This window comes from Gadus macrocephalus, chromosome 5, assembly GCF_031168955.1.
Source record: "Gadus macrocephalus chromosome 5, ASM3116895v1".
In the NCBI taxonomy this organism is placed as follows: Eukaryota; Metazoa; Chordata; class Actinopteri; order Gadiformes; family Gadidae; genus Gadus; species Gadus macrocephalus.
In genome coordinates, this window is record NC_082386.1 from 2,735,318 (window position 1) to 2,747,461 (window position 12,144).

The 12,144-nt window shown below is 43.6% G+C and overlaps 1 protein-coding gene across 6 annotated transcripts in view; it reads right to left on the reverse strand.

Moving 5' to 3' along the window:
* gart (phosphoribosylglycinamide formyltransferase) overlaps window positions 1-12,144 on the reverse strand; it is a 63,821-nt gene that overhangs the window by 23,711 nt on the left and 27,966 nt on the right. For all 6 annotated transcript variants that reach the window (XM_060051214.1, XM_060051216.1, XM_060051217.1 and 3 more), the window contains 8 exons: window positions 10,122-10,209; window positions 9,167-9,252; window positions 7,348-7,516; window positions 6,642-6,875; window positions 5,267-5,359; window positions 3,083-3,192; window positions 1,958-2,156; window positions 1,242-1,493 (listed from right to left, as the gene is read on the reverse strand). In XM_060051214.1, the coding sequence (XP_059907197.1) occupies window positions 1,242-1,493; window positions 1,958-2,156; window positions 3,083-3,192; window positions 5,267-5,359; window positions 6,642-6,875; window positions 7,348-7,516; window positions 9,167-9,252; window positions 10,122-10,209 (1,231 nt within the window). The remainder of the gene's footprint in view (window positions 1-1,241; window positions 1,494-1,957; window positions 2,157-3,082; window positions 3,193-5,266; window positions 5,360-6,641; window positions 6,876-7,347; window positions 7,517-9,166; window positions 9,253-10,121; window positions 10,210-12,144) is intronic.

A 12,144-nucleotide genomic window follows, 5' to 3' on the forward strand; every position in this document is an offset into this window, starting at 1 on the left:
TAACGGACAAGGAGAGCTTGATCCCCAACCAATCCCGGCTAAGATGTGATAAGTAGTGGGATCAGTACGTTACTCTCAAATACTCTCGACTCCTCTCTCAAGCCATCTCGTCTAAAATACCATCATCTCAAATACTCTCCTCTCTACACTCAAAAATCTCCTCTAAAGACTCTCTTCCCTAAAACACTGAACTCCTCTCCTCCCCTCTTAAATAATGAGGTCTCAAATACTGAAATACTCCCCTCAAACACTCTCCCTTCAAACACTGGACCGTCAAACACTCCCTTCAAACACTGAACCCTCAAACACTGAACCCTCAAACACTGAACCGGTTGTAAATTCCCTATTAGTTATATCGTATCGCATATATATATATATATATATATATATATATATATAATGTACATATTCTTATTTCTATTCAGGCACTTGGGACAGCCCAGGTAGCGCCGTAGGGTCCTTGAGTTTTACTAGGTGCACGGGGCTACGTCAAAGCTTGTTGCGCCGCGATTGCATAACCCGCCACGACAGAGAATAAATTCGTGAAGAGTGAGTTAATACTGAACGTTGTATATTAACGTATATTTATGTAGGATAAATGTTAGATGCAGTCCGCAATTCTGTTCCACAGAGTGGCAGTGATTTTGTGTATTTCAGCTGGTTCCTGCTATTTTGTTTGTTGATTCACTCACTAATCGGGCAGCTAGTGTATAAGCCTGCACCTCGTGAAGACATTGCATATGTGTACGTCACTCTGCCGCGCCGTTGTCGGCTGTTATATTGCACTGTTAACTGTCATCAATGTTTACTGTTAACGTGTGTATGTGGAAGCAAATTATGCCAGTTATGTTTATATAGCATTTATGGGATGTTGCTAAAGCCAGTTATTTTAGTATGTAAATCTTGTAATAATTTTTTGTCGGTTTTCTTATTCTGTCTCACAGAAAACCATTCATACATTTATTCATTCATTCCTTCATTCATTTGATTATTCATGTCATTCGTCTATTCAAGATATATAAACAACAAAATTGTTCCCTGTGTATACTCTCTGTATCTACTCTCTGACCGGAGTTGCCGTCTTGGATAAAGTGGTCCCAGCACACACACGCACATTCTTCAATAGAACCCTGAACTGCTCTCCTCAAACCTTCTCCCCTCAAACCCTCTCCCCTTGTCTTAAAAACTGAACTTTTCCCTCCAACCCTCTCCTCTGTCCCCTTGGCGTTCCTCCTCCTCACCCAGGGTGCGTCCCGGCTCTCCGAAGGGTGCTGATGCCCCGTAGCCCAGCCCGGCACGGCCCATCACCCGGCGCACCAGGCTGAAGCCGTTGCTATGGACGCCGGAGGAGGCCACGCCCAGGAGGACGTCGCCGGCGGCGATGTCGGCCAGGCGGGGCAGCAGCGACGCCCGCTCAGCAGCGCCAACGCAGAACCCAGCCAAGTCGTACTCGCCGGGGCCGTAGGTGCCCGGCATCTCTGCCGTCTCACCCCCTGGAGAGAGGAGGGACACACACACACACGGACACACACACACACACACACACGGACACACACACACACACACACACACACACACACACACACACACACACACACACACACACACACACACACACACACACACACACACACACACACGGGGGGGAGAGAGAGACAGAGATAGAGAGAATAGGAGAGAGTTTATTATTAAATAATGAAAATTAAACATATCAGCCAATTGGATACATAAAACGCCCGCACAGAGAATTCATATTTCCCATTTCTTTTTTTTGAAAAGACAATGTAACTTTATCAGTTACACATGACCCGTTTATTGCTACTTTGCGGTTCCACTCCAACATTTTCAATCCAATGATCCACATTCAGCCCATGAGCCATCCAATTCTAGCCCGGCGTTTGAAACCAAACCCAATTAAAAAAGGTAACGAACGCCACTCGCTAATTGCTCCGCTCACCCAGCAGAGCACACCCGGCCAATCGACAGGCGGCGGCCACGCCCCCGATGATGGACGAGGCCACGCCAACGTCCAGGCTTCCGCAGGAGAAGTAGTCGAGGAAGAACAAAGGCTCCGCCCCCTGGGCAAGGACGTCGTTCACGCACATGGCCACCAGGTCCTGGCCCAGGGTGTCGTGCTTCCCGCACGCCTGGGCGACCTGACCCCGGGAGACAGTAAGCTTTGCTTAGTCGTCATAGTAACACACACATGTTCAAATGAAAGTGCTCCCTCCCTCTTCCTCCCTCCCCCTCTCCGTTACTCCCTCTTCCACCCTGTTCCTCCCTCTCCCACCCTGTTCCTCCATTCCTCCCTCTCTGTTCCTCCCGCTCTCCCTCTTCCCCTCTCTCTCCTCCCTCTGTGTTCCTCCATTCCTCCCTCTCTCTCTGTGTTCCTCCCTCGTCCTCTGTACCTCCCTCTCTCCTCCTCCCTATGGGGGAGGATGGGAAGAACGGAGAGCCCACTTCACACATCGTTCCCAGTAAATGAATGCTAAATGATGGTTTGTAGTAGTCACACATGTAGCTACGTTCTGGAACATTTCCGTCATGGCATAGCAATGCCAGAATATGGGCCATGCGCCAGTCCAGCAGTTTCTCTTAGCATTTGATATATTGATTGCTTTTGTGTAAAGATTATTTTGACAAATATGTCAAAAGAATGGCCTACCCTTGCTTTAAAGCAGTGTATCTCAACTGGTCTGGCATTTGGACCTAGCTTTTCCCATGGTCATGATTAGGTCGACCAATTTTGTACAATTTAAACCAAGCAAATGACGGGCCAAAAAACAGGTTAGTAAACACAATCTAACAATGTCATCATTACCTTTTTTTACATAGATGAACATAGATTAACCAATAATTCCATGCCTGCATTCAAAGCTTGTTACTCTAGCAATAAAAAATAGAAGTAAAAAAAAAATAGATATTATTAATATATATATTTTTTTTTAATATACATAATCTTTGGACCACACACTGCTACCCACCAGTTGGGAAACACTACTTTAAAAAGGGACATATCTGGGCAATTTTCAACGGCTCAGTGCAAAGTGAATGGGAGTTAAAAAACAAATCGGCAGTGCACCTTCAGCTTCGTGCCCACGCCGTCCGTGCCGGACACCAGAATCGGGTCCACGAAGCCGGCCGCCTTCAAGTCAAAAACGCCTGCGAAACCGCCCAGCTCAGCGTTGCACCCTGGTCCCCAGAGAGAGGGGGTCGGAGTAGAGGCCCGTTATCCGTTAGGATGCTAAGCATTGAAATGACAATAACAGCGCGAAACGGCTCTCTAAAAAGTAATGCATCCTTTCCAAGTCACAATTTCTTCTTTGAAAATATATATTTTTAAATGCATTCAAATTTTTTAATTAATAAAAAAATTCAAACAAATATATTTTTTAATTGATTGTTATTAAATCACACATTGTTGCGTCTCTTGTACAGCGTTTTTTACTCAATATTTGGACATAAATTTGAAATACATACTTTCACGCAAATTAACATCTCCACTTAGATCTGTTCTTAATACTAGAGTTTCCGCACGTGCTAGACCTTTAGTTCTAATTAAACCCATAGCTATGATGCGGAAACCCCAGTCGATGTTTCTGATCACAGAATACAATAACATTTTGCCTATAATTTTACAACGTATAACATTTTGGTTCACCTATTACGTCATGAAGCAAGCATAATCATTTTCTCCTTACATTATGAAGCAAGCATAATAATTTTCTTCTTATAAGCCATTTTCAAAAAATTTTGCCACATTTGTATATCAGGAGATTCAACTCTGAGGGTTATTCAAACTTGATGTATATGCAGACATCGATGTCGTTTAGACATCAGTAGAATCAACGGGGGGTTTAGGGAGTTTGGCTTGCAATGGGCGGGATATGACGTAGGGGCTAAGTTCGCAAGAGGCGGGAGAAGTGTGGCTGCTGTCACTGTAGTTTGTTGATTTGAACATAGACAAAATGGAGGCAAAACGGGCAGACCTCATCGCGATCATCTTAAATGTTGCTAAAATTATGCATCATATATTCCGTTGCATCCACAAAATCTGAAGCATCGATTGATGAAAGATTGCATCATGAGTTAGAGACAAATAGAAGAAACGACGAAGGAGAAAGGCGTTGGGAATGACTACGTTACCGGAAAAAGTATTTCAAATTATTTAAAATATAACTAACACTTGGGCAAATGTAGTGGATTTCTGTGTTTAACTGAGAAAACAGGGAGCGGAAGGACGGGACCCTATAAGAAGAAGTGGGGGTGCGAGGGCAAGATTGCAGATTATACATTGGCTACCTTACTTGAGAGTTTAAGATGTTTATGTTATTTATTTTTTTACCAGAAGAATACATCATTGAGACTAAACATCTCTTCAAATGACCTGGCCAAGACAGGCAGCAGTAGCCTACAGTCACACAAAGCAGTTTTTTATGATAAAATGAACGACCTGCCGTTGCGTTGTCGACGTGAGAAATTGTCTCTTCACTACTTCAATCGGAATTTCTATTGACAGAACGTCTTACCCAGGAGAGTTTGTCAACGGTGGGTGTTTTAAAACAGACGGAAGGGGGGAGGGGGGGATAAAAGACATTGTGGGATGCGGGAATCGATCTAGCAGTTGTCTTTCAACGTCCACGCGCGCGTGTGTGCGTGCAGTGTGTTTCTGCGGGTACATGTGTGAGTGTTTGCATGTGTGCAGTGTGTGTATGCGGTGTCCTGTGCTGCTTTTGTCTTGAAACATCTGCGTCAACGCGCTCGTGTATGTTTGTATGCGTGTGTGCGTGCGTGCGTGCAGTGTATGTGTGCGTGCGTTGTATGTGTGTGTGCACACGTGCTGTGTGTGTTTGTGTTAGCTAGCAGCAGGCTGCTTGGCACACGCGCAAGTAAGCTGTCCAACTGGCCTGCTAGTATATAGTAGCAAGATAAACTGGGATTCTTCCGGTTTACAAAACGAACATCATTGTCTGTTTAATGATAATTTTAATAGTGGACAAGCCTAAGTTCAACATGGCTTCAGCCTAAGCATTACAAGGCTTCAGTCTAGGCTTAACAATTCTTCATCCTAGGCTTTACACGGCTTAGCAAGGCTTCAGACTAATCTTAGCGAGGCTCAAGCCATGGCTTAACCAAGCATAACCAGGCATATACTGAGGCCTAAACAGGCTTACGCCGAGAACTAACCAGGATTAAGCAGAGACCCTACAAGGCTTAAGCCTTGCCCTAAACAGGCTTAAGAAGTGTGTCAAGGTAATGAGGTTACCAGCGCGGGCGGTGGCTTTGGCCAGAGGTTTTATCATGTCCACCAGTCTGTTCCCAGCAGCAATGTCCACGCCACTGTCCTTGTAGGTCAGCCCTCTGTCAGGTAGAGAGACACAGGACATATAAATAACATCATTTAAATGTAGGGCATTAAACAGAAGCTTTTATCCAAAGAGACTTAAAAAAAGTACACTTGTCAGAAGAAAGAGAAACAACAATATATCGCTGTCGGTACAGTAAGGATATTCCTAGAAACAAGTGACAAGCACTAATAATCGCCTGGTTAATCCATTCCCTGTGTACAAAAAAGATAGCTTGGGTAAGATGACTACACGATGCTAAGTACTATTTTTGGTGCCAGGACATACAAACATACAATAAGTGCATACATTTAGTGCCAGGATGTGAACAAATACAATAAGTGCGTAAGAGGGGTGTAGATTAAGGGAGGAGAAGGGGTGGTGGGGGTTGAGGAGGGAAGCTATGCAGAGTCAAGGTGAACTCTTAAGTGAGTCTTGAGTCTCTTGCGGAAGCTGTCGAGTGACTCTGCAGTCCTAACATCGGAAGGGAGATCGTTCCACCATCCCTTTTCTTATTGGTCAGTCCTGTCAATAACACAGCTCTCATCACAGCTCTCTCCCAACAGGTATCAAATCACTCCCTCCTTATAGGTCAGTCCTCAGTCGTCATATCATTTTTTTCTCCTTATAAGTGACTTCGCCATCAGAGAGACACAGAGGAAGACAACATAGAGGGCTATTTCTCGCCTTATTCGTCATCATCTATTAGAGAGAAATGACCGATCAGCATTTCAAATCTCTCTAAAGTCTGTCTAGCAATGATCTCTATTGTATTCCAACACAGCAAGAATGCAACTTTAAGTTGAATTCATATGCATTCAATCAACCATTTAGGTATTGTTAACACAAACAGGACAACATGGATGTTAGTGAAGAGGTGTTTATTAACAACGTTTTAGACAGTTAAAAAAATACACAGAAACCTGATTGAGGGACCCAGACAGACCAGTAAAAACAATGAAGTGCAGGTTTAAACTAAACTAGCGGCCAAACTATTACTAGTCACATCTTTTTATAGGGCCCCTATTATGCCGCCAGGTTTGCGTGTGATCAGCCATTACAAGCCTTTTGAAAATCTTCCCTTCCCTGTGCCTTAGTGACATCACAAGTGGGTGTGTCCACCTAGACGTACGCTGCCCTTCGTACATCTAGGTGGACACGCCCACTTGTGATGTCACTAAAACACAGGAAAACGCAGATTTGAGTGTGAATCCTAAAGGCGTCCTAAAAAATGCCTGCTAGTTTAGAAACGTTTCGTGTTTCTTGTTGCCGACTTCTGCCTCTGCGGTCACACACACCTGCGTTGTCCGAGGTACGCGATGGCGTGGTGTCCGATATCGCGACGGTACACTGCGCCGGGGAAGACCACTGCCGCCACGCCCTGATTGGCCGCCTGCAGCGCCGTCTCCAGGGACGGCCGCACGGCCGTGACGGTGAGGACACGCCCCCCGCTGGAGGTCACGCCCCCGGCCTTTAGGGCTGTGCCGGCATGAAAAACCTGCACGTCCATCGCCTCCACCTGGGACAGCCCTGGGGAGGACACACACACACACACACACACACACACACACACACACACACACACACACACACACACACACACACACACACACACACACACACACACACACACACACACACACACACACACACACACACGATAAATAGGATGGCAATTTGTTCCATTTTATTCATTCTTATATTGTGAATTATTTTATAAAAAAATAATTAACTCAAAAGGATCCTAAAGGAGTCATTTAACAAATTTACAATTTTGTCTATTATACAAATACTGGCTTTTAAAATATTGAAATGAAACTATTAAAATCACGAACGACAAACGCAGGAAAAAAGTTAAAGTCAGCCAACAAATTAGTTTACAAATTCTAAACATCCACAACCTGTCCCCAATGCCTTATATGGTCATCCAACAGCGCATGGCTACATTCAGAAACAGACATTCCCATGACAACGAACACTGCTTAAAGCTATAAATAAGTACCTGTGATCTGGACACCCTTCTCGTACGTGCCTGGGTAGCCGGCGCTGGCCATCACCACGGTGACCGCAGAGCTTTCCTGGTGCCACACGGGGGCGTGGGAGGCGAGCGTGCCGTCCAGCGTGTGGAGCAGCACCTCGTACAGGTCACCCTTCAGCAGGGGCATTAGGACCTGTGAGAGGAAAGAGGAACGGCTCCTTGGATTTCTTTCCTTCTTTTGTAAAATGTAGGAATACAAATAAATACAATACAAAACAAGGCCTTTACAGTTTTTTACGTGGGGAAACAACAAAAAAGGATTTAGAGATGATATATAAATGTATTGGACCAATGGACAATAACACACACACTGTCGTCCTCAGATTCAAGACCATATTTGCAGAGGGACAAAAGCACGAGATTCCTTGTGCGTTTGTTATTCTGCAAATAAAGTTATGTGTGTGCATATGGAAATACTAATGTCGGTGCATTATGTCCACATAAAAATGTATACCGGTAAATATAAATAAATATATTGACATGAACGAAAAAATGTCTGCAGAATTTTTGGGGGAAATGACAACAATGATTCAGAGAATATTTTGGAAAACACAACTACTCCTTTCTACTACATTCAGTTGGATTCATTGAAGCCGCCTGGTCAACCTCTGACAATTCAACACATCGTAACCAATTAATTTTTCAAACCAATGAACAAATCTACACACTTGTATCTTCAATAATATCTAAAATAAATGTTGATAGCTTACTTTTTTCAGAATCACAGCTTTAGTTTCTTACCAGCATAGTTTTCAGTTGCTCTCATTGATTTCTTTGCCAGAGCGTGAGGACGTTCATGCACACACACACACACGCAATAGCTCCGCCACATAGCCGCGTTTATGGACACTTCTGATCCGATTAGAAGTGGAAGAACAGCTCATTCAGAATAAAACATTTGCATATATACGCCTCAATCGGAATACAATTCCCTGATCGGAATAGAATTCTATGTCCCGGTAACTTATCAACCCCAGCGTGTCCAGTTGCTAAGCGACGTCAACGTCTTTGGCGGACAATTTCTCTGCTGATGAACACTACGAATGGTAATTGTAAAAAGACACACCGTGTGAAGATAGTTTCGTTTTGGCAAGGAGCCACGTAATAAGCGGGATAATGCATAATATAATGTATCCTTACATAGTATAAATCAAGACCAACATAACGGTTGTGCGGGAGACATACGGACATACGCTTACCACTTTTGTATATTCCATATATACAGTACATTCGGATTGCATGGTAGGTATAGATCTATTCCGTTTAGAAATCGAATCGGATCAGAAGTGTCCATGTTAACGCGGCTTAGACACAGACGCAATGGCTCCACCATTGTGACACACACACACACACACACACACACACACACACACACACACACACACACACACACACACACACACACACACACACACACACACACACACACACACACACACACACACACACACACACACAGAGATGCAGCGGAGTGTGATGTCATTTCACCGTGCGAGCAGACCGGTGGGGAGGTTTCGAGCCCCTCCCCTCTCGTAGCAGTGAGGGAATACGTCAGGTCAGCGCTACGGAGTGCGTTTCCACCTGTGCCAGTTAACTTCAATTACAATTTGCGGGGCTTTTTAAGCTGTAAAATTAGCCGCTACACCACAGCGCTGTTTTTCTGAAAAAAATTAACACCTTTTCATCTGCAACTTGAGACGATCGACGATGGAATCCATCTATCGTCGATAGTCGATAGAATCGACTATCGGCGCATCCTTAACGTACACTGTCTCACACACACCTGACATTCCGGGTCTCCAAAGCGGCAGTTGAACTCCAGCACCCTCAGGCCGTCCTTGGTGAGCATGAGGCCAGCATAGAGCACGCCTGTCAATCAAACAGCAGCAGGAAAAACCAACGAAGAAGAAGGCGACACAAGATCAACCAACGAAGAAGAAGAAGACAACACAAGATCCACCAGCGAAGAAGAAGAAGACACAAGATCCACAAACAAAGAAGACGACACAAGATAAACCAATGAAGAAGACGACACAAGATCAACCATTTTCATATACATCGCTCATTATAATGGTTTTTAGTAGAGCTTTCAGTTAAACGTGTTATTAACGGCGTTAACGCAAACCAATTTTAACGGTTAATTTTTTTAACACGCGATTAACGCACATTATTATTTTTAAAAAAAATATGTCAATTATTTTTTTTTTTGGGCTCAAAACAAAGAAGCAGTAGCCTGACTGCTATGTTCAAGGCATATCTTTGTATGTTCATCGTTTAATTGCATTATAGGCTTTTTTTTTGTACCGTCCTGTTTTGTTGAGTATATGACAATGTTGTTATCAATAAAAAAACATTTGCACAAGGCAAGCCCATGCACTTCTCCATGTTGATAAGAGCATTAAAATGAGAAAAATTAATGGGACAAAGAATTCAAGGGATATTTAGCATCGACATTTTTTTTATGATTAATCGCGATTAATCGTGAGTTAACTATGGCATTAATGCGATTAATCGTAATTAAATATTTTAATCGCTTGACAGCCCTAGTTTTTAGGCTTAAGAGACTTAAAAAGTATCAAAAAGTTGCTGTGGCTCATAAAACGCCCACCTCATTCCCAGAACACTTTTTAAATAGTGTTTGATTCCCGTCGCAGCGGGTTTAATGGCGCTGAAAGAAAAAATGTAAAACAAATCTGTGTCTGGTCTAGAACTCTGCTGTGCTGCGGTTCAGCACCTACCTATGTACGGAGCTCCCTCTGCCTTCATGCCGTCGATGGTCTTCTGCAGCACCTTCACCTTGATCTGTTCCAGCAGCTCCTGGCTGACCTGGTACACAGCAGAGAGCAAGAAGAAAGATGAACCATAGATCAGTTTCTGTTGTCCGGTAATTACCGGTCATTGACCGGAAAAAAACGAGGAGGACCGAAAAATGTAAGTGCCTCCTGTCAGAATGACCAATGCAAATAATTCTCTGCACAATTTGAATTGTGTTTAAATATGCTACAGTGGTCATTTGTTTAGACAATTCATGTTAAACAATGAGGGTTTCGATTGATCCGACCCGGTCCGCTGATATTTCCCAGCACTATCCTTGAGCCGGGTCGGGCCGGGCCTTTGATAGAGCGTTTGTGTTGTTTTTTTAGGGTTAATTATTGGCCTAATCAGAGGAGAAATCTATGCCATAAACAGAAATATTATAGGCCTCTATTACAAGGGTCTTCTCAATGCCGTGGAACGCTCCTTTCACTTGCATGGGTAGTAGTCCGGTCACTTGTCAACCCCAGCGTCTTCGGTTGCTAAGCGACGTCAACAGACTATTTCACTGCTGATCAACACTACGAATGCTGGTAACGAATAAATTGTAAAAAGACACCATGTGAAGGATTTTTTTTCGTTTTGGCAAGCAGCCGTTGTAATAAGCAGGATTATGCATAGAACGTCGCCAGTCATTATCGAAAATTAGCACCTTCAGGGCGAACCTTTTCGCCCCGTCTGGGCTTATTTTCCCGATAATGACCGGCGTTCCATACATTATTCCTTACAAACAGCGCCCTCCATAATTATTGGCACCCCTGGTTAACATGTGTTCTTTAGCTTCTAATAAATTCATTTTTTTTCAAAATAATATAGGACCACAATGAAAGAAAGTGTGAAATCCAGCCTTTAATTGAAGTGCATTTATTACAGCTCACCCCACAGGTTTTCAATGGGGTTGAGGTCTGGGGACTGAGATGGCCAAGGGAGGAGCTTGATTCTGTGTCTGGTGAACCATTTCTGGGTAGATTTGGCCGTATGGTCACTATCTTGCTGAAAGACCCAGTGACGACCCATCTTCAGCTTTCGGGAAGAGGCCACCAGATTTTGATTTAAAATGTCCTGGTATTTCAACGCGTTCATGATGCCATGCACCCTAACAAGGTTCCCAGGGCCTTTGGAAGAGAAAAAGCCCCACAGCATCACTGATCCTCCCCTCTACTTCACAGTGGGCATGAGGTGCTTTTCTGCATACTCATCTTTTGTGTTCCGTCAGACCCACTTAGAGTGTTTGTTGCCAAAAAGCTCTATCTTTGTCTCATCTGACCAAAGCACACGGTCCCAGTTGAAGGTCATGTACCGCTTAGCGAACTCCAGGCGTTTGCGTGTATGATTTTGAGTGAGAAAAGTTTTTTTCCGTGCATGCCTCCCAAACAGCCTGTTGGCATGTAGATAGCGCCTGATGGTTGTTTTGGAGACTTTGTGACCCTAAGATGCTACCATTCCTTGCAATTCTGTGACAGTGAGCTTTGGAGATTTTTTTATTTCTCTTACCATCCTCCTCACTGTGAGTGGTGGCAAAATGAACTTGTGTCCTCGTCCAGGCTTGTTTACCACTGTTGTTTTAAACTTCTAGACGATTTCTCTGACAGGGCAGGTGTAGGCGATTGTTTTTTTTCTTGTAGCCATTGCCTTATTTTTGAAGCTTTACACACATCTGCCTTACTTGAACAGTGTGTTCCTTTGTCTTTCCCATGTTGAAGAGAAATGGCCTCTGTGGCACGTCATATTTATACCCCAGGGAAACAGGAAGTTATGAATTACTAATTAAATGTTCCTACTGATCAAATTTGTAAACTACTTTAGAAATGAAAGAAATACTTTAATTACATTTATTTCCTAGGAATTGCTAGGGGTGCCAATAATTGTGGAACAGGTGATTTTATGAAGAATAATTATTTCTTAGTCAGGGATTTTTTTTTTCACTTAAAATTCACTTGAGTTGAA